General features: G+C 36.5%; 1 protein-coding gene across 7 annotated transcripts in view; it reads right to left on the reverse strand.

Annotated features, from left to right (window-relative positions):
* Window positions 1-14,668, reverse strand: part of LOC131047105 (kinetochore protein SPC25 homolog) — a 28,510-nt gene extending 13,842 nt beyond the window's left edge. Inside the window, exons 1-7 of one of the 7 annotated variants that reach the window (XR_009106094.2) lie at window positions 14,431-14,668; window positions 14,210-14,275; window positions 12,822-12,968; window positions 10,459-10,557; window positions 10,206-10,339; window positions 9,949-10,044; window positions 9,447-9,861 (exon numbers count right to left, since the gene is read on the reverse strand). Coding sequence is in view for 4 of the 7 variants with exons in the window: in XM_057980938.2 (XP_057836921.2) it covers window positions 9,827-9,861; window positions 9,949-10,071; window positions 10,244-10,339; window positions 10,459-10,557; window positions 12,822-12,968; window positions 14,210-14,275; window positions 14,431-14,557 (693 nt within the window). In the remaining 3 variants the exon portion in view is untranslated. Of the gene's footprint in view, window positions 1-9,446; window positions 9,862-9,948; window positions 10,072-10,205; window positions 10,340-10,458; window positions 10,558-12,821; window positions 12,969-14,209; window positions 14,276-14,430 lie in introns of those variants that run through there. The other 6 variants (XR_009106092.2, XM_057980939.2, XM_057980938.2 and 3 more) reach the window with 6 other exon arrangements.
* Between the last annotated feature and the right edge of the window lie 12,928 nt (window positions 14,669-27,596).

Consider the following 27,596-nt stretch of genomic DNA (forward strand, 5'->3'; position numbering starts at 1 on the left):
TGAAAAATCTTGTTATTTTGGCCTGTAGGAGCAAAATCGCTCCTGTCCCTCAGTGAAGGACGGGAGCTCATTTCCAAATATCTCATTGTCCTTGCAGAGTCCAGACGAAGTTTACGTTTGAAGTGATGGAGAACGACAAGATCTTTCGTTCGAATATAAATTGAAGATTTTCATGAGCACAGAAATGCCTCCAGGAGGAAAATCGCTCCTGTCCCTCAGTGAAGGACCGGAGCTACAATTCAAATTTCACCTTGTCCGTGCAAGATTTTGATGACTTAGCAATTGGAGGACGTCCGAAGGAAGATACTTTGCCAAATGAATATAATTTGAGATGCAAAAAATGAAGGAAAATGACCTATATTGACTAAATCGCTCCTGTCCCTCTCCAAGGGACCAGGGCGAGGTACCTTGTAGCTCTCGTCCCTCTCCCAGGGACCAGAGCGATTTCCTCCATTTTGCAAAATCCAGACAAGGGTCAAGGCAAGTTTACGTTCAAAAACAAGGGAAAGCATGAGATGAATGCATTGAATATAAATTGAAGATTTTTGGGACGTCCATAACAGTGCTAAATGCCTAGTTCGCTCCTGTCCCTCAGGAAGGGACCAGAGCGATTTTTGATATAATTGCTTTTCTTGCAAAGTTACAAATGATGTCAAGGCATGAACGAATGGAGGGAAGAAGGACGAGTCCGTTGAATATAAACTTAGAGCATGGCAAAGTAAGATGAAGGCCACAAGGGAAGGATCGCTCCTGTCCCTCTCCAAGGGACCAGGGCGATACAATGGTGAAGATACGTCCCTCTCAAGTTCAAGGTCGTCCCTCCAAGGTTCAAGACCGATCCAAGCCAGGACAAAAGGTGGCGAGGACATCTCAAGGCATTTCCATCAAACGCAACGTCGCAAGGGTCATCACATGGAAGGATTTGCACTCTATAACCCAGATCGCTCCTGTCCTTTGGCAAGGGACCAAAGCGATATTTACATAATGGCGTAAATTTCAAAAGGCAAACAAGTTTTAAGTTACCAAGAGGGTCGAAAGGACATCATTCCACGCAATGAAGATAATTGCGAGTTGGTACAAACAAGATCAAGCATGTTATGATGAACTTCGCTCCTGTCCCTCAGGAAGGGACTAGAGCGATATTGATATATTAGATTAATCCATGCGAGATTTACGTAAAGACAAGGGTACACAAGGTTACATATGCTCCAGGACATCGTTTGAAGATAATTTGCAAGAGTTTTGAACGTCCAAACATCGCCAAATGGTGTAAAGGCCCCACATCGCTCCTGTCCTTTGGACAAGGACCAGGGCGATCCTATCAAAAGCGCTCATATTCCTCCAAAATCGAAGCAAGGCGAAGTTAAGCAAGACAAAGGACGGCGTTTGGAAAACATCACAATGAAGGATCGAAGGTCAAAAATGCATATTGAACGTGAAAAAATCAAGATCGCTCCTGTCCTTTGGACAAGGACCAAGGCGATACTATTAGAACACTCCCGTTCCTTCAAAGATCAAGGCGAAATGAGGTTAGGAAGTGCGAAGGACAACGTTTGAAAGACATTGCAAAAGAGATCGAAGTTTAAAATCGCCAAGACCAAGGAAAACATGTGGATCGCTCCTGTCCCTCTCCAAGGGACAAGGGCGATGATCCTTATAACATCGAAGGTACCTTGCAAAAGCAAGTGGAAATAAGCGCTAAGGACACAAGCAATGATATTTCGAAGGTCAAAGGACGCAAGGTGAATGCAAAAACATGGAGATCGCTCCTGTCCCTCTCCAAGGGACCAGGGCGATAATGGTCATGGGACGCACTTGCTCGCACAAAGAAGAGATCCAAGTTAGAAGGACCACCAAATGATTGATTTGGGACGTGAAAATGAAGGAATTGAACGTTAAAAACGCAAGAATCTAGACCAAAATCATGAATCGCTCCTGTCCCTCTCCAAGGGACCAGAGCGATGAGGTACGTCCCTTTTATTTTCATATTTTTGGCGCCAAATTAAACAATTCGGATTTCCTTAAATGCTAAATCGATTTAAAAATTGAAAATCTTATTTAAATTGGCATTTAATATGGCGTAAATCTTTATTAGTTATTTTTGCCTTTATTAAAATCGAAATTTGCAAATAAAAACGCAAGGCATTAATAATTAATTAATTAATATAAAAAGAAATCGATTGGAGCGCTCATTTATGGAGGTCGGCCTTGTTATGTCATTGCAAATCATTTAAAAATCGTTTAAAATTGTTATATTTCATCAAGTCGGCCAAAGAGATAAATCGATGGGAGCTATATATATAGGGGGGTTAAAACTGTTATTTTCACATCATTATTTTACCTCTCTACATGCGAATTAAGGAAGACGAAGGGAAGTGTTAAGTGTGTTCAAAGATAGTGCGAATATCATCCAAGGTGGCGCAAGTTTCATTCATCCAAGGGTGGTGCGCTTAGCTATCAAAGGTGGTGTGATTCCAAACCAAAGGTGGTGCGAGTTTCAAGGTTTATTTGAAACCACGTCCAAGGCGAACTTGAAGACCACGCCGAAGTACGAATTTGAAGATCCATCCAAGACCACGCCTAAGGCGAACTTGCTAAAGACTTGGTGATTTATTAATGCGAAATTGAAAATCACATTCTCTCCAGAGGTGGCGAAGTCAATTTTGAGGGGATCATATTGAAGATTATCTTTATACCTCAATTGTGCCTAGGCGAATTTTGTTTTTTTTGCATTCTAGAGTTAGCTCTCTATCGAGGTATGGCGATTTATTGTTATTGTTTTATTCATTCATCGTCATATTTCAAATTTTGAAATTTTGATTCTTTAAATCTCTTAGCTCAATCGTTGTATTTTAGGACATGATAACTCTAGGGACTTATCATGAGGTTTCCTAAAATCTATCTCTCTTATTTACGTTATTTATTGCAAAATCTATTTCTTATAATGAAATGTTGTGTAGGTATGGCGACCCCAAAGGCGGGAGCATCCACCAGTCGCTCGGCCCTCATGAAAGAAGATCAGAAGACCGAAGAAGTGGAGACCAAGATCGTGTCCAAGTGGAGCAACATTGGAGATACAAACTTGGGGAACTTTAGCACGAAGAAGTTCCGAGAGGTCCCTTACATCGGCAAGCCATCACCTGTCGCCCGGAGAATAATAGAAAGTGGCATCATTAAGGCGGCCGGTTTTCCTCCAGCCATTCAGTGTCACGAGTTGATGATCGAGTGTGCCCGTCATTACAATCCACAGTCCAGGACAATTGTGTCCAATGAGGGAAACATTTTGGCGTACCTTTCAGAGGAGGCCATAAGTGAAGCCTTCCATCTTCCAGAGCACAGGGACATGATATACAAGAGCATTGAAGGAGCCAGATCAGTGTACGACGATGATCCAGATGCTTGTCTAAGCATAATCAACAAGAACTGGCTACTCAAGAGTCGTCCCCGTCTGAGCAAAGTACCGAACACACCACACCGGATCGATTTCCAAGAGGAGTACAGAGATTTGATCACCATGCTCAACAGAGTTACAGGAGCACCTCATGCCTTCTATTTTGAGAAATGGATGTTTTACTTCATCCAGGTGATTGTTCAAGGGAAGGGTACAATACATTGGGCTAGGATAATTAGCCATTGCTTAGACGTACAGTTGAGAAAACTCAGGGCTACTAAGTCCTTCCACATGAGTTCATACGTCATCTATGCCTTAATCAGGAGCGTTGAGTACGCAGGACTACCTCACAGAGGAGTGATTGGAAGAGGACCCGGTGAGGTCAGAGTTTGCGAATCCTATACCTACTTGCATCATCCACCAGGGAAGAACTACAAGTTAATCAATGATACTTTCACGATGAACATCACAAGGACGTTGCAAGGAGGGATTCACAACAGATTATCTCAGGATGCCCAGGAATTCATCAAGAGGTACGGTGCTTGGTTCATTCAGTTTCCCAAGTTCACTTACATCAGAGTGTATGGATGTCCTTTACCTCCATACATGTTGCCAAGGTATCCGACAGATAGAATTGTGTTACTTGAAGTAACAAGGCAGTTGGCAGCATATGTGAAGGCATTCAGACACCGACATCAGAATGGAGTTCAGGTACCTATTATTTTGGGTAATTCGGTTGAGGTATGTCCCAATGTCTCAGCCATGGATGATGCAGAGAGGGAGTTAGCCTTGTATCCTTTTTCATCTTTTGCTTGGAGGAATAGTTTTGATCCTCATGGACATTTAGAGGAGACAGTCGGTAGAAGATTTAGACATGAGTACCAGATTGAAGATTTTATGATGAATCTCCTAGATGATCTCGAAGTGAAACGTAAGATACATTCTAGATTGCCTCTGGATTTCATCAGGAAATGTAAGATTTACAGAGTAGCCGACCAAGCTCAGGACAACGGCAGGCACATCCAATCTTCATATGATAGAGAAAGCAAGACAATAAGTTTGAATTGGAATGAGCCCGAGGCCGTGGATTTAGATGAATTGATGGCACCAGTCTTGTCTTGTACTCGCAGATGGGTAGATGTTTAGCACCAGAAGTTGAGAGAACAAGGCATAGCCATGTCTTTTACTTTGGAAGAAAAGCCAGCCGAAGGAGGAGCCAGTGTTAGTGAAGGCAATCCTAATCCTAGGAATTCAGGTGAAGGTAACCTTCGATGTGCCAGTGAGGGCAATCTCCATTCGAGAGGTTCAAAGAGAAAGGAAAGATCAGAAAAGAAAGAGCCTTCCAAGAAAAAGCAAGGTGCCAACAAAGATCAGACACCAGGTATTTCTTCCAGGCCAGAGGATAGAACAGTTCGAGTGGAAGAATCCATGGAATCAATGGTACAGAATGACAGGCAGGAGGAAGAACAGGCACAGCATGTTTCATCCGATGGATCTCTCCAAGACTATGATTTAGAAGAAGATAATGAAGTAACATCTCCTCCCAGACAAGAAGAAGTAGTACACAAAGAAATTCAAGTTCAAGAGACAAGATCAAATATCCCAGATTGGTTGAAGGAAAGATTGACTAAGGTGATCGTAATCGAGGACGAGGACAGTGCAATCGATCTAGAGAGCCTTGTTGGACGTTCACATATGACAACAGAGAAGAAGGAGGCTACAAAGATGTCCAAGATGATTCGAGATGAGACTGGATCTAGAAAACTACAGATAGCTACACCGGCAGCAGACAAATATGAGGGTGAGATCCTAGCAGAGGACTATCATATACAGACTATTGAGTTAGGACCATCCACAGCAGAGCAGACTTTAGATGATGCCACCGACACATTTGAGGCATTGAAGGATAAGTTCAGAGAAGAAGTAGAAAAGAATAGAAAGCTTGAGAAAGAGGTCGGTGCATGGAGAACATATTTCAGTCACATCAATGAACCTTTGGGACGTCAGGATCCAGTTAGGTCACCATTGCAGGCATTGCCCCTTCAATCAATCAATGAAGCAGAAAGATTCAGGAATATGGTCCAGCGTACATGTAATTGGATGGATAGATCTCACACGGTGGCCATTGAGTTTATTACAAGGATGTCGAAGATCACCCACCAGGCTATCCAAGTCCTTGAGATAATCCACAGACTGATGGCGACAGTAGCTGCATTTGCCCACACCAAGGACGTTGTCATTCCTGTCTTGAAAGTTATAAGACATACATCCAGAAGAATTTTAGCACAAGAGAAGATCTTGGAAGGCGATTCTCACAGTTTGTTTCAGTGGTCGACCTTACTCCATATAAAGAGTGTTCTCTTCGAGGACATCAGTATTAGATGTGGTCAAGTTGAGGAGGTGATCAATCCGATCCAGGACAGAGTATTTGAGGTACTTCGTACCATTCTTGGCAGAAGGATCGAGATCGAGACAGATGTGGATTTACAAGAATTTGAGAATAGAATCAAGATCATCTTTCGCAAGGACGCAGATGTTACAGATGAATAGTATGATCAGATGTATGCCACCATGCTCCTGATTGATAGAACGAAGGAACTTGAACCTACCTGGGACACAGCTCTTCTAGATGCATTTGATCAGGTTATCCACTTAGAAGAGAGTATCAAGAATCTTCCCGAGATTCCAAGCACAGAAATCGAAGGAATTGTGACAAAATTCATTGCATATGCTAAGAAAGAAAATTGGAAAGGGAATAAGATTCTAGATGAAAGGTTGTTACAGATGACATGACATCTTATTTCTCATTCGCTGATACCTCCTAGATTTTTGTGCCAAATTTAATATTTGGCTATGCATTTAATATTGTTCAGTAAAAAGGAGGTCATTTGTAACAAACCCTAATTAGGGTTTAGGTGTCATGATCTTGTCCATTGATTTACTTTCAATCTGGACCTTTCATTGTAATTGGGGATGCTATTTATACCCCCATTTTTCATTTCATTTGTATTAGAATAGTCAATAGAGAAATAGAGAATAGAGTTGAAGTTGTAAGCAATTTTTATTTTGTAGCAAGATTGAGTCTTGAAGAGAGAAGTTCAAGCAATTGTTGTATATGATGACTTGGAAATCAATAAAATATTGAAGTTATGGTGTTTTGTTGCAAATTTCTTAAGTTATCTTCATGGTTGTTGGATGTACTTGAATCACGCTCAATCAAAGTAGTTTGTTAATTTGAAAGACTAAGTATGAGATTTGATATTTGGTAGGATTCGCAATCCAAACCACTAGCTTCTTGCTGATTGTAGGAACGCCTTGCGTGGTCAACTGGAAAACATTTTGAGTCCTTAACCTTCAAGCATTTTCGCATCTAGGATATGTACCTTCGTAGTAGTGTCCTTGGTCTTTGATGCATTGAACACCATTATTACCTTAGAAGATCGCACCAATTTCAATTGAGTTGTTATCTTATGGCAAAATTGAAGTTGGTTGAGTCTTGCCAAATCTCATTCATGCTAAGTCATTCATAGGGTTAGACTAGATTAGACCTCTCAAACCCTGTCCTTTTCCTTTTTTTTTGAAAATTCCTTTTAGATTAGTAAAACCTTCGAACTTTTGAATCCGTAAGAAGCCTTGAAGGAAACAGCAAATCACATCATACCACTAAAAAAGCTTGTCCACACGTGGAGACCCCACTAAAAGAACCTTGGAGTCCACCTAACTGATCCTTTTTGCAGATCTTCAGCAGTTAGAGACTATTTTCTCAAGAGAGGATAAGATGCCTAATGGTATTTTATTCTGTGTATGATTGTGTATAAAATACACGTCAACACGTCCCCATCCGCATTAAGGAAGAATGGGGAAATTGCCTTATTGGAAGTAAGACTTCACAATTTCCTCTCCATCGTAATTATTTGTAAACTCTGTAGTAGACCGAACCAAGTAAAGATCATTGAATGCATTCCTTCGACCCTCACCAATAGCGATTACATCTAATTCTGAAAGGTAAAATTAATCAAGATATGTTATGATGGGACAGTTAGATAAAACAGAATAAAACATCCCTAAACGATAGTTATGAAGGAACAAGTAATTATGAAGAAATACAACTCTTCCACAATAGCCACCACATGGAAGAGACACAACCCTTTGGATCCAAAGAAGAGATATATAAAGAATGTGCCAAGCAACCACGAAGGATCATGGAACCATCAAATCTTATCTCACAAAAACACTTCATTCTGCAGATCGGTTACTTACTACAAATCATATGAGATTCCTTACACATAATACAAGAAGTGTCATTTGTACATATCTTGCATATTCTCATCTTATGGTGTATTTTCCTTATAATTGTTATATATATATATATATAGAGAGAGAGAGAGAGAGAGAACGAAAAATATGTACTTGCATATGTTCTAAATGTTCATAACCAAGACTTTAGGAGAGGGATTCACAAGTAGGGGAACGTTATTGGGGTCATCTTCTAGGCATGCCACCTCATGGTATTAGACGAGGAAGTCCCATGAGGCCAAAGGGTGTTGCCTAGACTTCCTAGGCACCCTATTGTAAAGAGCTCTCATACTCTCTATCTTGGTAAATAGATGCATTAATCATAAGGAATAGGATAATGGTGGTAAAGTTGAGGAAAACGGTGATAGGATACCTCACTAGGTATTCCACCTCATTTGGATGGCACATGCCACAAGGCCAAGGGGGGATAAGGTCCACCCTTGGGCCTAGGGTAGAGGGTCTATAGGGCACCCCTCTTAGTCATCCTATCCTATGCCCTTCTATGATTGAATTCTCTCGAGCATAATTTAATCTTGTAATTAGGACTATGCTTTATATATGTATGATTGGTGTTTTCTAATTAATAGACCGATTTAATAAATTATGATTATGTGTATTTCCTAACCTACTTGCAGGGTTTCAATCAAAGTAACAGGTATCTCTAAACCCCACTCTACCTCAATTAGGGCAAAATTTGGGTACTTATAATTTGGGGACATTACATACTAAAGCCAAGAAAGCTGATAAAAACAACAAGGCTTCATGTCAGATTTTGTCATTACTAAACCAAGGAAAGATGATAAAATTAACTGAGAGGTCATGAATATTGATATGTTACTGGTATTACATCTGAGCAAGACTTCAGTTCTACGGAGTTTGAGAAATATGTATGATTTGACTAGAATGCCATATTCACTGTTAGTTTTACAAAAGCTCTGCAGTTGCACAGACAATATTATCTCTGTAATATTTCTAATATCCTAGCAAGAAAGTGTTATGACAAAGATTGCAGCCAAAAGGTTAAAACAACGAATTTATTATGATTTATCAAGCATCAAGATATTCAAAACAGAACAATTTTAGTACCCTCCTTCAAGTTACGAAGCAAGGGAATGTGTGAAGGGTAATGCTACTTAGAATAGGCATTCAATCTCTACTAGCACAACGAGTTGATTCATTATTTCATCACATAGGAGATGACAACATGACAGATTTCCAATACAAAGAATATGCTTAATAACTGTTGTTTATTATACTGAAACTGAATTAAACTCAAACACTGATTTTCTTTTGTATTCTACATTTATTCTTGCTTCTAAGTTATGCGCCCAGGATCTCTTTTATAGACTAGATTATCTTCTGGGCTTTGCAAAAGGTGAAAAAATTAGCAGACAAAATGCTTTATTCTAGAAACAAAAACAACTTATCTTCATGAATTTAGAATGCCTCTAAATATAAAAAAAGCTAGAAATTGTAGAAGAGTCCAGTGGTCAACACAAAGAAACAACAACAAAAAAAAAACTAGAACTAGGAACTTTCAGTGCCAAGCTGCAGGAGAACAGCAGACATGCAACACCTTTGAAAAGCTAACAAATGTTGTCATCATAGGTAGGCAAAGCACACATCCAATCACAAAGAAACAGCTAAGCTTTGACTTAAGAAACTTAAACCCCTCACAAAGAAAAAAGTAAAGATGTCAAACATAATTTTTCATATTGCTAGAGTCATTCACAGGATGTATCTTTGCAGATAGCTCCTACAAAACTAGTGTCAGCTCATCAGGTAACAATGTAAACAAAAAGTACAGTTGACGGACACAATGCAAAGTCCCAAAAGGAACCTAAACAACCCCTCACAAAGAAAAAAGTAAAGACGTCAAATAGAATGTTTCATATTGCTAGATCATTCACATGATGTATCTTTGCGGATAGCTCCTGAAAAACTAATGTCACCTCATCAGATAACAATGTAAACAAAAAGTACAGCTGACAGGCTCAATGCAAAGTCCCAACACAAGCAAACATTGATGAAGTACAGTGGCTGCACGACTTCATCATTTCAACTATGCTACAATCCTGACGTACATCTTAATATCCTTGCCTATTTGTGAAAAGAGTATATGTCTGTTTTTTAACCTTTTTAAGCTTTAATGTTTGAAGCTGGCTGCTTGTACCCTTGCCAGACAAAATAAAACCTTCTGTTTATCATAAAATGTATTAAATACTAAAATATACTCGTAGGTGATAGCTAGATCAACATACCCTTCGATGAGTGTTCTTGAAACTTTCCCCTCATAACCCTTACAAATTTGAAAAGATCATTAGTCCGATTCAACTCATCAAGTAATTCTTCAGTACCTTCAAAGATGGGGTCACAATCCAATACTGCTTGTACAACAAGGTATTATTATATCATTAAAATTAATTAATATTAAGAAGAGAAAAATGGATCAAAAGCAAGTAATAAGAAAATCCTCTTCGACATTAAATTGTGCTTTTTTAAGAAAAGACTAGCTTACACTATAGAAACAATTAACTGCAATTAGTATCAACATACAGCTGTAGCAGTCGTTACTTCTGCAATGACGGATGCTGAATGAAAACTCACGATCTGGACATATTTGATCAACATTGACAAATATGAATTTAATGCCTGAAGCAGACAGACAAAAAATTACTCCATAATCAAGATGTTACTGACGTGAAAATGCTCAGAAAGGAAAATTGCTGGTGTATAAAGATATATTATAAAATCAGTTTTAAGTCTCTCACCATGTCCAGATTCAATACGAAAGCCAAGTGCTCTATTGTACCATGCCACAGCCTCCTTTTGCCCTCTCTTGAATCCAACATCAGGCTTATCACTGTCTCCTAGCATTGTCAATGTTTTTTCAAACAAGAAAGAAGAATGTGACTCAGAATGTTTGTAAAAGGCCACATAATCATAAAGATTAAACCCAAAGTCATAATCATAATCAATTTCCCTAAAATCCAAATGTCAGAGTGTAAATGGTGCCATTAAATGCTCTTTGTGAACTGGATACACTATACTTTTAGTCTAAGTTGCTAAATCATGGGATTTTTCTGGCGATTTCAGGTCCGAAACGTACCGGAATCAGATTCTGAAACGTTTCTCCTGTGGGTGCGTCCAGGGTTCGTGTTTTTAGATGCCAAAATGTTTTTGAAATATTTTGTGATTCTAGTTTGATCTTTTTGATTTCTTAAGATCTACAGTGCTGATTAGTGAGCTCAGAATTTAAATTAGTATATTATGTTTCAAAATTTTAAATTTGTAATGGTTTTGTTTAGCATAAGTATTGGCATATGACATTAAGTATTGGCATATGACATTCTAAACTTAATTCTAGTTTTGAGCTACATACATACATACATGTATGTATATGTATATATGCATATGTTACATGTGTATGTATGTATATATACATATGTATGTATGTATGTATGTGTATATGTATGTATATATACCAATGGTGAACAGTAGCTTCCTTGGCTTTTAAAAGCTCAACTTTGTTGAATCGCAGTCCCTATCATTTTCAAAAGCCTGTTTTTGGTGGGAAGGATTTTTGTGCAAGATCTACCATAATTGTGTCTGGCACAAATGTAGCAACCATATTGTGCTATTAGATTCTCCTGGCCTCTATTGTAACTTGTACCTCATCAAGATAGTTCTCTTCTCTTCGGTGTACTCCATGAATAGATATTTCAGTAATATTAAGATTGCTTTATCCATTTTAGACAATTAGACATTCGCACAAAGATTGTTTGTTTTAGTTTTCATAACAGACTGGAAAAAGATATCAATCTAGACTTTTGTTTATTAAATTCAGAATAAATGTTTTTCTGCACTGAGGTTTACAGCAGTTATGGCAGGTTTATAGTTGGGCTTGTAAATTTACACAAGGGAAGAAAAATAAGTACAACAACAAGCTGCCACTTTATTGTCATTTTGTTAGTTGATGGCCGAGTTGCATGGAAATGGATACCATATTGGATATAATAGAAATACAACAAATTTTCAAGATTCCCAAATACAGATACAGCTAGATACAACAATTATAAAAATATACATATATTCAGTAATGCATATATCTAAAGGTATTAGAACATAAATTAAACATATTTCTTTATAACCATTTTGATTTTTAAACTTCAGTTAAAAAGTAAATTGATAATTCTCTGTCTTTAGTGATTTAAATATGTGTGTGTAAGACAGACAGAGAAACAAGGAGAGAGAAATCAGTTTTTTATGGTTATTTTTTTTATAATATTGAATGTTACTACTAAACAGGATACAGCATCAAAAAGTGCCATATCAGATAAGGCCCAAATATAGGCTTGAGTGATCTCGACTTATTTGGTTGGAGGATGTATGCCAAACTATTGGCCCATGCGTGGTTAAGGACTGATTTAATAAGGTGTCCCTACGAAACAATCTCTAACTATGACAGCAAGCACTCATGCAGAGAAATCAATAGTATCTTCAATCGTCAGGCATTTTGGAACAATGACAAAATGAAGAATGCCTCAGTGCCCTAACTTCAAGGCTTATCTCTAAAACATACAAAGCTCTATGAAAGTTGTTGTCAAACAATCTGGGCCTTCTTGGCCCCAATCATATAGAAAATTTAGAGGAACTAAAGAAGGGTATGTCCTTTTTTTCACCGTGCTTTGATAATTATGTAAACCCTCCTATAAGGGATTTTTGTTGAATTTGTATTCAACAGGAGGTATCCCCTTGGCAGTACTTGCCTAACAAAAAAAACCAAAAATATATATGGCATCTTGCAATGCCCATCTCCAACTTTTTTTGAAAATGGTGTATCAATATTGTCTCCCATACGAATATATGTCACCATCTCTTGGTAACAATGCATCTAGGTGATGTTCACAAGAGTGAAGTACTAGGAAATCTTGGAAGGTCACCTATCCCAATACTATTCCAGTTTAAGTGTGCTTACCCATGTTGTTTTCCCCACAATCAAGCTCATTTATCTTGCAACACCATTTTCAGAACTTCCAGCAGGTATTGTGCATTAGTAACCATTCAATTAGAGCTCCCTAGCTCTTTCATTTTAATAAATTTGCAAATAAAAGCAAAATTTTAAAACACATACCAGTCAACTGATCAGATATTATCATTTCACGCTCACACCTCCTTGCACTCAATTCTTGCTTCATCTTCTTAAGGTCTTCAATTGTGGACTTAGTGGAAGAAAGTGACTCAGCATTAACCAGCCATTGCTCACGTTTGTTTCCATTCACTGCAAAACAAACAAGTCGGCAATCAATAGAAACTTTAGAGACATTCTAAAGCCATCTATTTTGAAAATATAAGCCCATATTTGACATTCTAAAATCAACCTAAATATAATGTACTTTTGTGTGTGAATTGGTATCACTTGCAAATGTATTTTCTAATATCATATAGATTTAATTCTGGTTCCTACATGTGTACCTAATTTCTTGGTTGCACATTTTGATCTGGCGTAGAGGAAGCAGGGGCTGGATATTTACAGGAACAAGTAAACATAATTTTCTTCAATTGGCAATTAATGTCTAGTTTCATGCTTAATAGGAATATTTTTACAAATTTGATTTCCATAAAAAACTTGCTGATAGAGATTTTGCTGATCAGCACTCAATAGTTAAGCACATTTTGTTCGTGTTAGAAATAAGCCACACCCGGACCGACGATGGACTGGTCCAAGAGGGGCCAGTAGCTCAGTGGTAGAACACTCTAGCAGCGTATGGAAGGTCCTAGGTTCGAGTCCTAGCTGGTCCATGTTTCAACATGGTATCAGAGCTAGGTCCAGCCTAGGAGCCCCAAGCACACGAGAGGTATGGCTTAAGGAGGGGTGTTCGTGTTGGAAATAAGCCACACCCGGACCGATGATGACTGGTCCAAGAGGGGTGGTAGAGCACTCTAGCAGTGTATGGAAGGTCATAGGTTTGAGTCCTAACTGGTCCATGTCTCAACACATTTCACAATTTTAATACAAAATAACTTCTAAGATTTATTGGTAGCACCCACATGGAAAACCCTTATAACATAACAGCTCCTCCATGGGACCATTGCATAATTTTGTTTTATAAATTCAAAGATCTAAGGAGTAATTTATTCTGCCTAATGTTCTCAAGACTAGCATTCTGCCGGAACGGCACCCCGGTGAGCCTGTATAACAGCTAAATGAATTCACTAGTGGAATGTGTAATAGCCTAAAATGCATTCAAAAAATTTTCCAAGTCTCATATTATTTTCCAGTGTCTCTTCAGCTGGGACAAAGAAGTACTTGAATGGCAGGCAACACGATGGAGCTGACAAATTTCCAATACCCAAACCATTGAATCAGAGGACAAAGAGAAACCATATTAATGAGCATAAATGAGTTAAGTAGGCCAATAGAGAAGTCTCTGGGTAAAAATCCCTGTAACATAATCTTAGCTGAATTGCAATGGTGAAAAACTAGGGTAAGAGGATGGCATGTTACAAATTTTAACTTACCCGCCTTTGTGTGAAGATAAGTCTGCTCCAACTTGCCATTAAGTGTTTCAAGTTCTTTAATCTTTCCTGTAAAAGAGCAATAGAAAAAAAAGGAAAGATCGTCACTTGTGAACATCTAGAAAAGAAACGAAATAGATTTTGTGGAAGCCATATCTTATGCACCATTGCTGTACTTTTTGTCTTGAAACGATGAAACGCAAAGGGAGAAAAGTTTTAAAAACCTATATAATGAGCAATATCGCGAGCTGTGTATTTACAGCGTTCCAAGGAATGGATGCAGGTGGACTCCCAGCGATCTAGTCTTCGACGCACTTCTTCCATGTCTCTGTAAATTCTTTGATAATTCATTTCCGATCGATGGAAAAATTATGGTTTTTCTCATAGAGGAAAATTTTGAACTTTGTAAGTGGAGGGAAAAATATATTTTATAATGTAACAGCGCAATGCCCAAATTTTGGAATGAGCTTGAACACCACTACTACCTAGGTGTGAAGGAAAACAAGTGGAAGTATGTGTCTTAATTTAGAAATAGAAATAGTCAAATATCATTTGAATTATAATTGAAATTGAAATATACGTATTGTAAATTAAAATTATATGTATTGTAATTTGATTTTTATTTTTATTTTGAGAAATGAAATTGTATTATAAATAGTAAGATATATTATAATATTATATATATTTTTAAGAGTTGTGAAAGATTTAGACTAAATTAAATTTTTTAACTTATTTAATAAATTATTATAATTTAATTTATAATTCATTTAGAGATAAGATTAGGGTTAAGTTAGGGTTATCTTTAAAATTGGTGTTAGATAAGTCTTAGGTTAAATTTTTAGCTAATTATATTATATCATTTAAATATTATTCTAATGAAAAATTGCAAGCTAAAGAAAAAAAGTAATCTACCAAAATTAAATATTCGAAGTCATATTTCTAATTTATTGAATTAATCCTAAAAATGCGAATAAAGATTTGTCAACTATTCAAAAATTAAGTTTGGATTATGGTTAAGTTGTAATTATGTTTAAAGTTAGTGTTAGGTTATGTTTAAGTTCATTTAGAGATATGATTAGATTTAAGATTAAGTTAGGGTGATATAGATAAACAAATTAGGGTTCTTATAATATTGTATTTTAATTATTATATTATTATTATTATTATATTATAATTATATTATAATATTATTGTGAATTTTTTTTATATTAATTATTTGTTTTTTTTGTTTTTTTTTGTTTTCTTATCGATAAAAGGACGAAGCCGAAATTTTATTATAAAGAATGAATGTTACACCTCCATTTTGTGTGGGCATCGGTAGGAAAGAATGGAGGGAAGAAAACCTTCGATCGAGCCCAGATCCTTTAATGGATCAGAAAAGTCAAATTGATATTTTATCTAACTAATTTTATTCTACAAGAAACATGCATTCTTGGTTACATACATTTCTAGGAAATAATGAAAATTTCTTAAGATCAACCTTAATACATCCTATATGTTGAAGATCAAACCTATTCCTCTTTAGATTTCCTTGCTAAGGTATACCATGCCATATGAATCATAGAGACCGAGATTATGCCTGCAAATGAGCACTGTTGCTCCTACTAGCTCATTTAGAAGCAACCGTGTTCCTTAATTTTGCAAAAAAGAGCACCTTAACACACCTTACAGCCAATACCATTGTTAGTAGCACTAAAAATCCTTGCTTATCAATAAATTGTCAACAATTAAATTCAACCTTCCATTCTTGTTGTTGAAATCAGCCTCTCATAAAGGTTATTGTACCCTGATTCATCTCTTATTTTGGGACCACATGTGCCATTGTTTGTTTTAGTATCAATATAAGAGATTACTAAGGCTACAATAACCTGAAGGGTAGGTGGAGTAACCAGATATTACAGAGTGCATAAATATTCATAAACGAAACAAAACTAAAAGCTAAAGTCATCATGATTATACTGTCAAAACAAGTATCAATGACATCTCATACAATTCCATCTGAGCTTGTATGTCGTCGAGCCATTACATTGATTGTATAGATCATGATATGAAATCTGGTGTATATAAATATCTTAACAGAAAAAAGACAACCCTATCCTCCTTCACAACTTATTTCCTGTATGAATGTAAGGCTACCAGAACCTAGAAGGACAGAGCATTTTTTATATTTATTATTATAAATATTAGAACTATATTATTAATTTATTGTATCAAATAACTAAAATAATATTCTTAATTTATATATTTTTTGTATTATATATATGTTATATTTGTTTAAATAAAGGTTTAATATTCTTAATATATATATATATATATATATATATATATATATATATATTTCTGACCGCGCCCCTAAAAAGTGCCCCTTCAAATTTAAGAGCATGTGGTTTAGAGATGACAACTTTCTAAACTTAATTGAGAATTGGTGGAGCAGCTTTGTTTTCTCAGGCTCGAAGATGTTTATTGTTGCTAGTAAGTTAAAGCTTATAAAAAGGAAGCTCTTAGAGTGGAATAGGACCAATTTTGGTAACATCTTTGACAAAAAAACCCTAATAGAGAATGATCTTAATAAGGTTAACATTGAGGTACTTGAGAAGGGGATGGATGAACATCTCTTCCTTAAGGAAAAGGACCTACTCTCTGAGTATGAGAAGATACTATCTTACGAAGAGATCTTCTAGAAACAAAAATCTAGGAAAACTTGGTTGAGTGATGGGGACTGGAATACCAAGTTCTTCCACAACAATACCAAGCAAAGGAGAGGGGTCAACCGAATTTCTAAGATCACGAACTATCAGGGATCCATCCTATCTAAACCGGATGAGGTTGCCTCTGAGGCAGTCAGGTTCTTTGAGAGAATCTTATACAATCTTGAAGGCTCCAACCTTAGGGGCCAACTCAATATTATTAAGAATCTCCCAAAACTCATTACCGATGACCACAACCAAGTCCTATTAAAGAAATTCTCAGTGGAGGAGGCCAAATTTGTCCTCTTCGAGATGAATCTGGATAAGGCTCGGGGCTTAGATGGCTTCTCCACCAGCTTTTTCCAAAAATGCTGGGCTTTTATGGGGACAGAAATCACGGATGCCTTAGAGGGTGTAAGGAACTCTGGTAAGATTCTCAAAGAGGTCAACAATACCTTCCTCGCCCTCATTCCAAAAAAAGAGTATCTTGATAGCTTTAATGACTTCAGACCAATTGCTCTCTGCAACACTTTGTATAAACTCTTAACTAAAACCTTAGCAGCTAGACTCCAGAATCTCCTCCCCTTAATTATTAGCGAAGAACAAACCGACTTCGTAGTGGACAGATCAATCTATGATGGGGTTATTATTGCCCAAGAGGCCATTCATTCGGTTCAGCTCAACAAAACCTGAAGCATGCTAATCAAATTGGACATAAGTAAAGCATATGACAAAGTTGATTGGCGCTTCCTATGCAAATGCATGGAGTCCTTTGGCTTTTCCAAAACTTGGATCAACCTTATCTTTGAATGCATATCCACCCCTAAATTCTCGGTTCTGGTTAATGGTTCTCCAGAAGGTTTCTTTAGTAGCTCGAGAGGGCTCAAGCAAGGTGATCCTATGCCCCCTTCCTCTTCATCATCATGGCAGAAGCCCTAGGCAAATCCATCTCCATGGCCAAAGAGGAGGGAAGGATCCAAGGAATCCCCATCACCAGTGGCCTCCCCCCCTTCACCCACCAGAAATTTGTTGACGACACAATGCTTTTTAGGCAAGGTTGTGCGGGGGAAGCTCGGGCCTTCAAAGGCATCCTCAATTCCTATATGTTAGCCTCGGGTCAAGAGGTAAATCTGGCTAAATCTGCAGTTTTTTTGTTCAACATAGACCCTTATTTAGGAAAAGAAATCTGCAATGTCCTGGAAATTAGTCAAGGAACCCTTCCTTGCAAATATCTAGGCATTCCCCTTGACAGGGGCAGAAGATCCTCAAATTTATGGGAAATCTTGGTGGACAAAATCAAGTCTAAGATTAGCACTTGGAAGGGGAAATGGCTCTCCTCAGCTGGTAGGGCAACTTTGGTTAGATCGGTCTTATCAGCTATGCCCATTTACCAGCTCTCCTGCCAACATCTATCTTCTTCCAAACTTGCTGAGCTCAACAAGCATCTTAGGACCTTCTTTTGGCAAGGTGCTAATAGCAGCCACAAAATCTCACTTATTTCTTGGGACAAGATTTGCACACCTAAAGAAGATGGTGGTGTTGGCATCAAAAACCTACGAGATCAAGATAAAGCCTTGGGCGCCAAGCTAGTTTGGAGATTGTTCAAGACTCCTCACCTCAAATGGGCAAGATTACTAAACCACAAATACCTTAATGGAGTAAATCCAATCCAAATCTTCAGAGAGACCAACCCTCCTAGAGGATCCTACCTATGGAATTTTATGCTCGATTGCAGGAAGATTATCTTTGACAGGCTAACATGGAACCTAGGGTCCGGGGATAAAGCCCTTTTCTGGTTTGATTCTTGGGGAGGGTATAAGGCCACTGAGAACCTCCATGACTTTGGGGCCACTCGGGCCCTTCTTGAATCACATAGAGGTGCCTTTTTAAATAATTATCTCTCCCCTTCAAAGGAAGGGGCTAGCTGGCAGTGGATCGAAAGGGAAGATGAAGCCATCCCAGAGAAGGACAAGCATAAACTTATGTCAATTCTCAATTCTAGTAACTTTGTCTTAAGTCATAACAAAGACAAGCTCGTATGGGAGGGTTCCTTAAGAGGGGAATACAATCCCAAGGATGGGTATTCTCATATCTCCAAAGCATTTTTAAGACCTAAGTCAGTGCTTCCCTTGAATCTCTGCTGGGATAGAAACTGTTTGCCTAAGGCAGGTATCTTCTCCTGGCTTGCGATCCAAAACAAACTCCTAACTATGGACAAATTTAGGTGTATGGGATCTGAGGGTCCTAGCAGATGTCCTCTTTGCAAGGCAGACGAGGAGGACACCAATCATATACTCCTTAACTGTCCCTTTGCTCATCAATGTTGGATATGGTTCACCAATAAACTTGAATGGTTTGCAGCCTTCCCCCACACCATCTTAGGAATGCTCAAGGCCTGGCCTCTCCTTAGGCGTGGATGTCTCTTTGAAGGTTTATGGATAGCTCTCCCATCATCCATGATGTGGGAGCTATGGAAGGAGATAAATAGACATCTCTTTAAGAATGAAAAACTAGATGTCCTTAGAATCATCAATAAGATAGAGTCAGCTGTCACTAAGCTCATGAACAATAGACTTACCTCAGGCTCATTAAAAAATGCCTCTATATCTTATTGGGATGAAAAGATGAAAAAACATTGGATGGGCTTATCCTTCCCTCCCTTTGTAGGAATGGGCCCTATTGCTAGCCTTCGAACAAGGGTGGCATGTAGATGGTAGCCCCCAAGTGAAGGTTGGGTGAAGCTAAACTTTGGCGGGGCAGCCCAAGGCAACCCAGGGCAAGCGGGGATAGGATGCGTTGTTCATAACTAGGAAGGCAAAGAAATAGCAACCCTGGCTTCTCCGATCGGCATCAACACAAACAATTGGGCGGAATTGATGGCCCTGGTGGAAGGTCTGCTCTTATGTAGGAAACTTGAAGTTAAATTCTTAGATATTGAAGGAGATTCGGCTATAATTGTCAATGCCCTAAGGAAAGGGAGCATGCCTAATTGGAAACTTAATACCTTGCTATCAAAGGCTTTGGACTTATGCAAAGGTTTTGATAGGTATACAATTAATCATATCTATAGGGAAGGCAATAAAAGGGCGGATGAGCTAGCCAACTTGGGAGCTGATGGCATCAAGCTCCTTTCGATGCCATCCTAAGGCCAGGTCCTCTTTTTCACCCTAGTATCTGTCTTCAAGACTTCCCTCCCCTTATGTTTCTCTAGCATGGATCCCAGCTACCTCAAATCAGCCCCCCTATTCTAACCTTCCCTTGAACCTTGGAGTTCATTGACATTCAGACGTATACTTGTTCTCCCAAACTTCAGCTTAGGCAGCTAGGCTTAACCCCTTGATTTGTATTATCCTTTATTCATCTTAGTCTCTCCCATCTTTCCTCTCCACCCAATTAGTCCCCCCACCTTCAAGATCGCGAAGAGGTAACACCCCTATATTCATTTTTGGTAATTGTCATCTATATCGACCTCGTGTTAGCCTTCCATCCTCTTACTCTGTCATGCTATCGACATATATATACACATTTAAATCTATATATACAAACAAATTCTCCCACTCCTGCAATCCAGAACCTTTGTAGAACTATCTGGGACAGAGTAGCTCTCCCATCCCAGACGCTCATATTATTATTCTCCTATCAGATAATTATTAACCTTACATATATATTTATAAACATATCTAGATATTTACATATCCATATATATATATATATATATATATATATAAGGAGATATTGTGCGGTCTCAAACTTTCTCTAATACAAACATCTATATCAGACTTGATTCTCCTTTCTCATATAGATAGTTACTCTATTTTATTCCTACACACTCTTTTATATATATATTCATATTTACATATATATATTTATGTAGATATAGATATATATATATATTCATAAACTCACATGTTTATATATATCTGGGTAGGTTTTGTTCCTTGTAGGCACACCTTCATATTTCATAACCTTGGGTTGCCAAATCATGGCTTAGGAATGATATATTGACTTAAAACTTAGGTAAGTAAGGCCAAGCTCCTAGAAACAATGGTTATATTTATATATAAATACATATATATATTTATATATATAAGAGGATATATACACATATATAATATTCATATATATATAACATATATATCTGCAGGTATACATATAGATATAAAGGATATATATACAAAGGATATATATATATATATATATATATAAAAGACATAAATATTCAAACAGATATATAATCATATATATTGAACATCACAGAAATTTTGAAACTAACAATTATAATATTTATATGACAAACATATCAAATTTAATTTACATATATACTTTTGACTCATGTGTGTGTGTGTGTGTGTGTGTACTTTAGGTATATACATATACAGATATACTTTATATATACTTTTATATTAGCATTCACATATATACATTTAGATATATAGACTTATATATATATATAAATAAATTCATATATAAATTAATTCACACTTACAAACCGATACCAATAATAATGATTAGTAATCATTTTCATATTTAAAGTCTACACTGTCAAATCCAAAACATACCTATAGAACATTTTATCGTAAACTTGAATTTAATTAAATTTTCATCAAGATCTAAGGAGCAGCTATGCCCTCAGGCTTATATGCCCCTCATCTCACGAAACATAGGACAATTAGTAACTTAGCAGGCGGTGGCACTCATATCTAAACACAAAATTACATAATACTGAACCCTCAGATAGGTGTACTTGATCATCAAAGCATATAGGATCCCCAAGAATTCCTGATCATTATGACAAGTCAGGGCTTTGGTGTGTGGCGTACCCATTTGATCATCCGCCAAAATTAATCATGGCTCCTCAATAGGATTTTCCTACATACGACACATCATTGAAGGATATGCACTATTTCTTAGCCAATCAGATTCATCCAAAGTGGATTATGGCTTGCATGTATTTAGAAAGAATAAGAAAACTCAGTTCTTTCACCTCAATAACCCATTCGGCTATTTTAAGATGCTCTGTAATCCATCAAAGAGCTAGAATTGAGGAAAACTGGTGATGGATACCCCGATCAAACTATGCAGTATGAAGAGGCAAATGGCTTTTGAAGGGGTTATTACCAAAGATCCCCTTAAGTGTATCATGCAACTTCCCCATACCTTAGTGATTGATGTGGTTGAGAGCATCCTGGGGCCAGACTTTCTCACAAATTCAAACAGGAACTAGGGCAAACATGGATGTGGCTGCCATGTTTCTCATTGTGACGGTTACATCGTCCAAAAATCGGAAGGATAAAAGTGCTCTGTGTAAAGAGGTTTTCATTGCCTCTATATTAGGTGATCTAGAGCGAGTTTTAGTCAACATTGACAACGAATGGACTATCCCTCGGCCGCGGCACTATGATATTCTCATTCGAAACAACAGGTCGGTTCCTAGATTCCCTATCATCTCCACGGATGGTGAGTCCTTCACCAGGGAGAGGATTGAGGCAATCAATAGAAATGTCAACTTTCTACTCTACTTGTTTCATGTGCGACACCCTCCAATATCCACTTAGTTCGAGGACTTCCTCAAGGTTGAAGGCCTGGTTCTGGATGATGAGAATGCTTCTTCCTCGCCTTCAGGGTCGAAGTGAGTAGGCTCGGCCCTCGGTGTGTGCATGGGACCTTTTTTGATAGTAAAACAGTGTTATTTTTGCAGGGGATAATCTTGTCACAAAATGTTAGGATTATACTGGTGTCCCAATTTCGATATCTAGTAAAACAGGGTTTAATCTTTAGTTAACAAAGATCGGGGTAAAGATAGTAACTAGTATCGAATCTTAAAGACAAACTTAAGTGACCTACAGTACATTATATTAGTTTGTTTTAACGGTTAACCCTAAAAAAGTTACGAAGACTAAATAGACATGATGGAATATCTGTTTATATAGACATATATTAGCATTCTGTTTTGGATACCTAGCAATTTGAATATATACTCTAGATATTTACAAGCATCTGGATGCATGCATTTACTGGTATTTATTCACATTGGGGGAAATCATTTTAGATGGGTAATATTGGCTTATTTTAGAATACTAATCATTGGTTGAAGTACTCTAGTGCCATTTGCTGAAGATTTCTATATTTTGATATCCGTTTGTCATATCTTAAGACTTTGGATTAAATGTGGCTAACATGCAAAATTCGGGCCTGGACAGAGATTATATCCAGCCTTGAATAATTATAGACTCTGTCATCCTCTCTAATATAAATTTATAGGGAAGGGGAGGTTGGAATGACCGAATCTCATTTACCTACTCTTGTTATTGTAGCCTGGATCTCATCCTTCACTAGGGATTGCATCTAGGAGCATAAACAAGAGTTGGTAAACTGAAGATTCTATGTTTGGATGGGTCATGGTCGATCATGATTGGGCCTAAGATAAATGAATTCAGAAACCCAATTCAGTTTAAAGTTTTATACCTCTTTATTCATGATCTGTGAGGATAGGTTTCACATGATATTTTATTATGGTAACTTTCTAGCTTTACAGATAAAATTTCATTGGGGTTTTTGGACTGAATGATACTAACAAATCTGTCAAGTGTTTGAGAAACTAACCATGCAGGCCAAACAGGTTTATCTCGGGTAATTAAGGGATAATATATACAACCAAAGAACAATTTCAGAGCCAAGCCGTTGGAAGTTGAGGGACAAATGATTATTGAAACTTGTAAAGTAGGGTTTGTAAGGGAGGGGTAAAATAGAAATACCCTCCCTCCTGATCGCCCTGGCCCGAGGTGACGATGTATTAAAATCTGAAATTATTGTATATTTAGACAAGACTAGCTGGACTATGGTCTCGGGTAAGGCTAGAGGTTTTCTTGCCTCCACTCTTTCCTACCGGCGCCCGGACGAGTGGAGTAATGTAAAACTTCAAAATAATTAATAAAATTCTTGGCCTCGGCCTCTTACCGATCAAAAAAAAATTAAAAAAAAAATTAAAAAAATTAAAAATATATATATATATATGTTTGTTTGTTTGTTTATATAAATCTTTAAAAGATTTAAATGCAAAGTCTAAATAATTTAATAGTTTTTGAATAATTTTTTAAATATTTGTTTGGTGGATGTGTAAAATAAATTTGATAAGAAAATTTAAATATTCTAATACCTAAAAACTTGCCTAAAGAAATCATTGAAATAGTGGATCCGTGAAATCCAGTAATAAGATGCAAATTATTTGAGTCAATTAGATTGAAGAAAAATATTTTTTGTAATTTGCAAACTTAAAAATCAAGCATCTTAACTATTTAAAAAATAAATAAAAATATCAAAAGAAAAAATTCATAGAGATAATTGGTGGAAAATCAATTGAATAATAACGAGTTAATGAAAATTGGGTGCAACTAATTGCAATAGTACTAGCCTAACGGAAAGTACTAATAAGCAAACTACAAAAATCTAAGGTGTAGATTAATTAAATTGTAATAATAAAAAAAATTTTAAAAATGGGATATGAGGTTAAGATTTATGATAATAAATAAATGTGTAGAATGTAAATATATATATAATTTCATATTTGATGTTGATGAGAATGTGTCAAATGATGTAAAATGATTTGTTATTATTTTAGAATTTTGAAAAAAAGTTGTTTGGTAAGGTTTTTGAATAAGAAATTTGATTATTTAAAATTCTAGGTTAATTTTTGTATTGAGAAATTGATCTTTTGCACACAAATTAATTTTGATTATGTAATCTAGAACTAGTTTGTCATCATATCTAAATCTATAATAAGTGACTAGCAATGCTAATAAGTACCTTTGAGCACCTTGTTAGGTAGTTGTAATTTCTATTAGTCAAACCTTAAGGTAAGTTGATTCAACAGTTTGTGAACAAATTATCAAACACCCTAAACAATCATGCAGTATGCCAAGTTGTATGTTCCTACAAATGTCTAATGTTAAGTGTTGATGCAATGCTATGATCCTTAATCTAGATCCTAGATATGTGTTAATTGGTTAAAATGAATCAGGGTTTGTCCTTTTATTTAATACCCTAGAATGCATAAAATATTTTGTGCCTAAGTCAATGAGAAAACACTAATTGGAAGTAATCAACATGGACCCAACTTAAAATTTTGAATTTAAAAGTGTATAGTGAAACTAATATAGAATATGGTAAATTGTAAATCAAATCCAAAACTTGGGATGGAAGAAACCAAAATCAAACACGGTTCAAGTAATTTGCCAATTTTTATGTATAAATATGTCACTTGTACATTAGTTATTACACAGAGAACAAATCAAGTCAAAATGAGCCCAAATGAATGGGGAAGTGTGGCATTTAAAAAATTCACCATTAAATTACACCCCCACTTTGACTTGTATATGAACTACTATAATGGTGCATGTCAATGTAAATAATACATTAGTTATTGCACATAGAATAAATCAAATCAAAATGAGCCCAGATGAATGGGGAAGTGTGGCATTTGCAAATTTCACCATTAAATTACACCCCCACTTTGACTTGCATATGAACTACTATAATGATGCATGTCAATGTAAATAAATAATTAATCAATGTGTAATATATGGAAATTGTATTCTTACAAGAAAAGCTAACTTTTTCTTGAGAATAAATCCACATATGAAAAAATTTAAGTGATAGCATTTTTTAATTGATGTGTTCTACATCAGATTACTAAAATGAAGACACAATGAAGTGTGACATTGCAATAGTGTGCAATTTTTGACACTATGATACAAGAAATTAAATATGTTTTAGACACTAAAAATCGATAGTAATAATGGATGGCAATTTTTTGCACACTCCTTGCAATTAAACCATCTAAATTTTTTAAAAGAAAATAGAATTCAATGTGTGGCATCTAGAAATCAATTGAAGTTTAAGCATTGACATAATTACTCGATGTCAACAATATCACATTACAAAAAGTACATGTAAAGATTGCATGAAGGCATTAACATGTGAGATGAAGCCAATCACTATAATCAATACAAGAGGAGATATAATATTCCTTAATGGGCCATTATAAAAGTTATCTCAACATTAAAAAATGGTGTAATAATTCTAACAAATCATTGTAAGAAAACAAGATTGATGTCTAAGGGATCCCTTACGACACCATAACCATGAGTGTACAATGTAGAACCCCTAGATAGATAATCATGAGATTGAAACGGCATAAAGACAACCTGGTATGAATCCATGAGAATGTGTGAAGCTTCTTATTACAATCATAAGCCACGAAGGAGAGTCGATGATAGTATCTCACCTCTAGTTGTAGAATATGTAAGGAATTGGAGAGGAGAAATATATCATCATGAAAAATACAATTGTCATGAATAAGTGTCATCAAAAGCAATGTGTGTCAATTATTAGAGAACATATGTCAAGATGTGATCTTCAATGCAAATGGAACAAATGGAATGATTATGCACCCAATGTTGCCCCACATAGAAGGGGGTGCAAAAATAAATAATAATTTAAACATAGACATGTGTCATATAATATATAAGAATGGAAATATCATAATTGACAACATAACCCATAAGAGCATAAATATACATAGAAAAAATGGTTTAAAATCAAGAATAGAACAAGAATTGCACATATGTCAAAATACAAAATGTAGACACCTAAAATTGTCCCTTGTGAACATCAATTTTACTAATTGTTCCATTCTTCCAAATTCACATTATTCCTCTAATTTCATAATCAATTCGCCATTAAACATTATCTCTAATATTAATTAAATAATCTTATTATTTAATTAATTGTGATTGTTAACTTTAATCAAATGATCTTAATTGTGGCTCGTTCATGGGCCTAGGTGGGATGATCCATCTTTTGGAAGTTTTCATGAGCAGTCGAATGTAAAATGGACACTGCTAGAGGAAGGGTGGATCAAGGCAAACTTTGATGGAGCGTCGAAAGGTAATCCGGGTGATTTTGGGGCAGGTGTGGTGTTTCAGGATTGGATGGGTAACATCGTAGCATGGGCTGCCAAACAGTTGGAGAGGGGCACGAACAATGAAGCTGAGGTGCAAGCAGCACTCTTGGCAATTGAGTGGGGATTTAAACTCAACTTTAAGAAGTTACATTTGGAGGGTGACTCATTGATTGTTATCAATGCAATCATTAAGGGGGAAATGCAGGCATGGATATTAAACAAGTTTGTTCAGAAAATAAAATTTGATTTGAAAAGTTTTAACGACTTCAAAATTTCCCATGTGCTTAGAGAAGGAAATAGAGAAGTGGGTGTTTTATCTAAATGGGCCAACATGTTTGAAGGTGTACATGAATATCCATTGGAAGATATTCGTAATCTCTTGAATGATGACTTGGGCAATTACACGGTGTAAATGGCAACCCCGAGATTTTTTGGAGGACCAAAGTAGTAGTTGAAGGACATGATAATTGGCATGATCAAGATATGGAGTTAGTGTTGGATCGTGTGAACAATTTGAAAGGTGATACCTCGGTAATTCATTAATGAAAATGTAGTGATGACCCTGTATATTGGTGGCGTTGAAGAATGTCTAATGTTGGGTGAATTGAATGAGTGTTAGATTGATTTATGGGATATTTGGTGGATATTTGATTTATTGTGATAAAGTGGTTTTCTGAAACTTATCTGCAGTAGAGAAGGTTTTCAATTCAAAGGTGATGACACTGTAGATGTTTTGACTATG

This window comes from Cryptomeria japonica, chromosome 11, assembly GCF_030272615.1.
Source record: "Cryptomeria japonica chromosome 11, Sugi_1.0, whole genome shotgun sequence".
Lineage (NCBI taxonomy): Eukaryota > Viridiplantae > Streptophyta > Pinopsida > Cupressales > Cupressaceae > Cryptomeria > Cryptomeria japonica.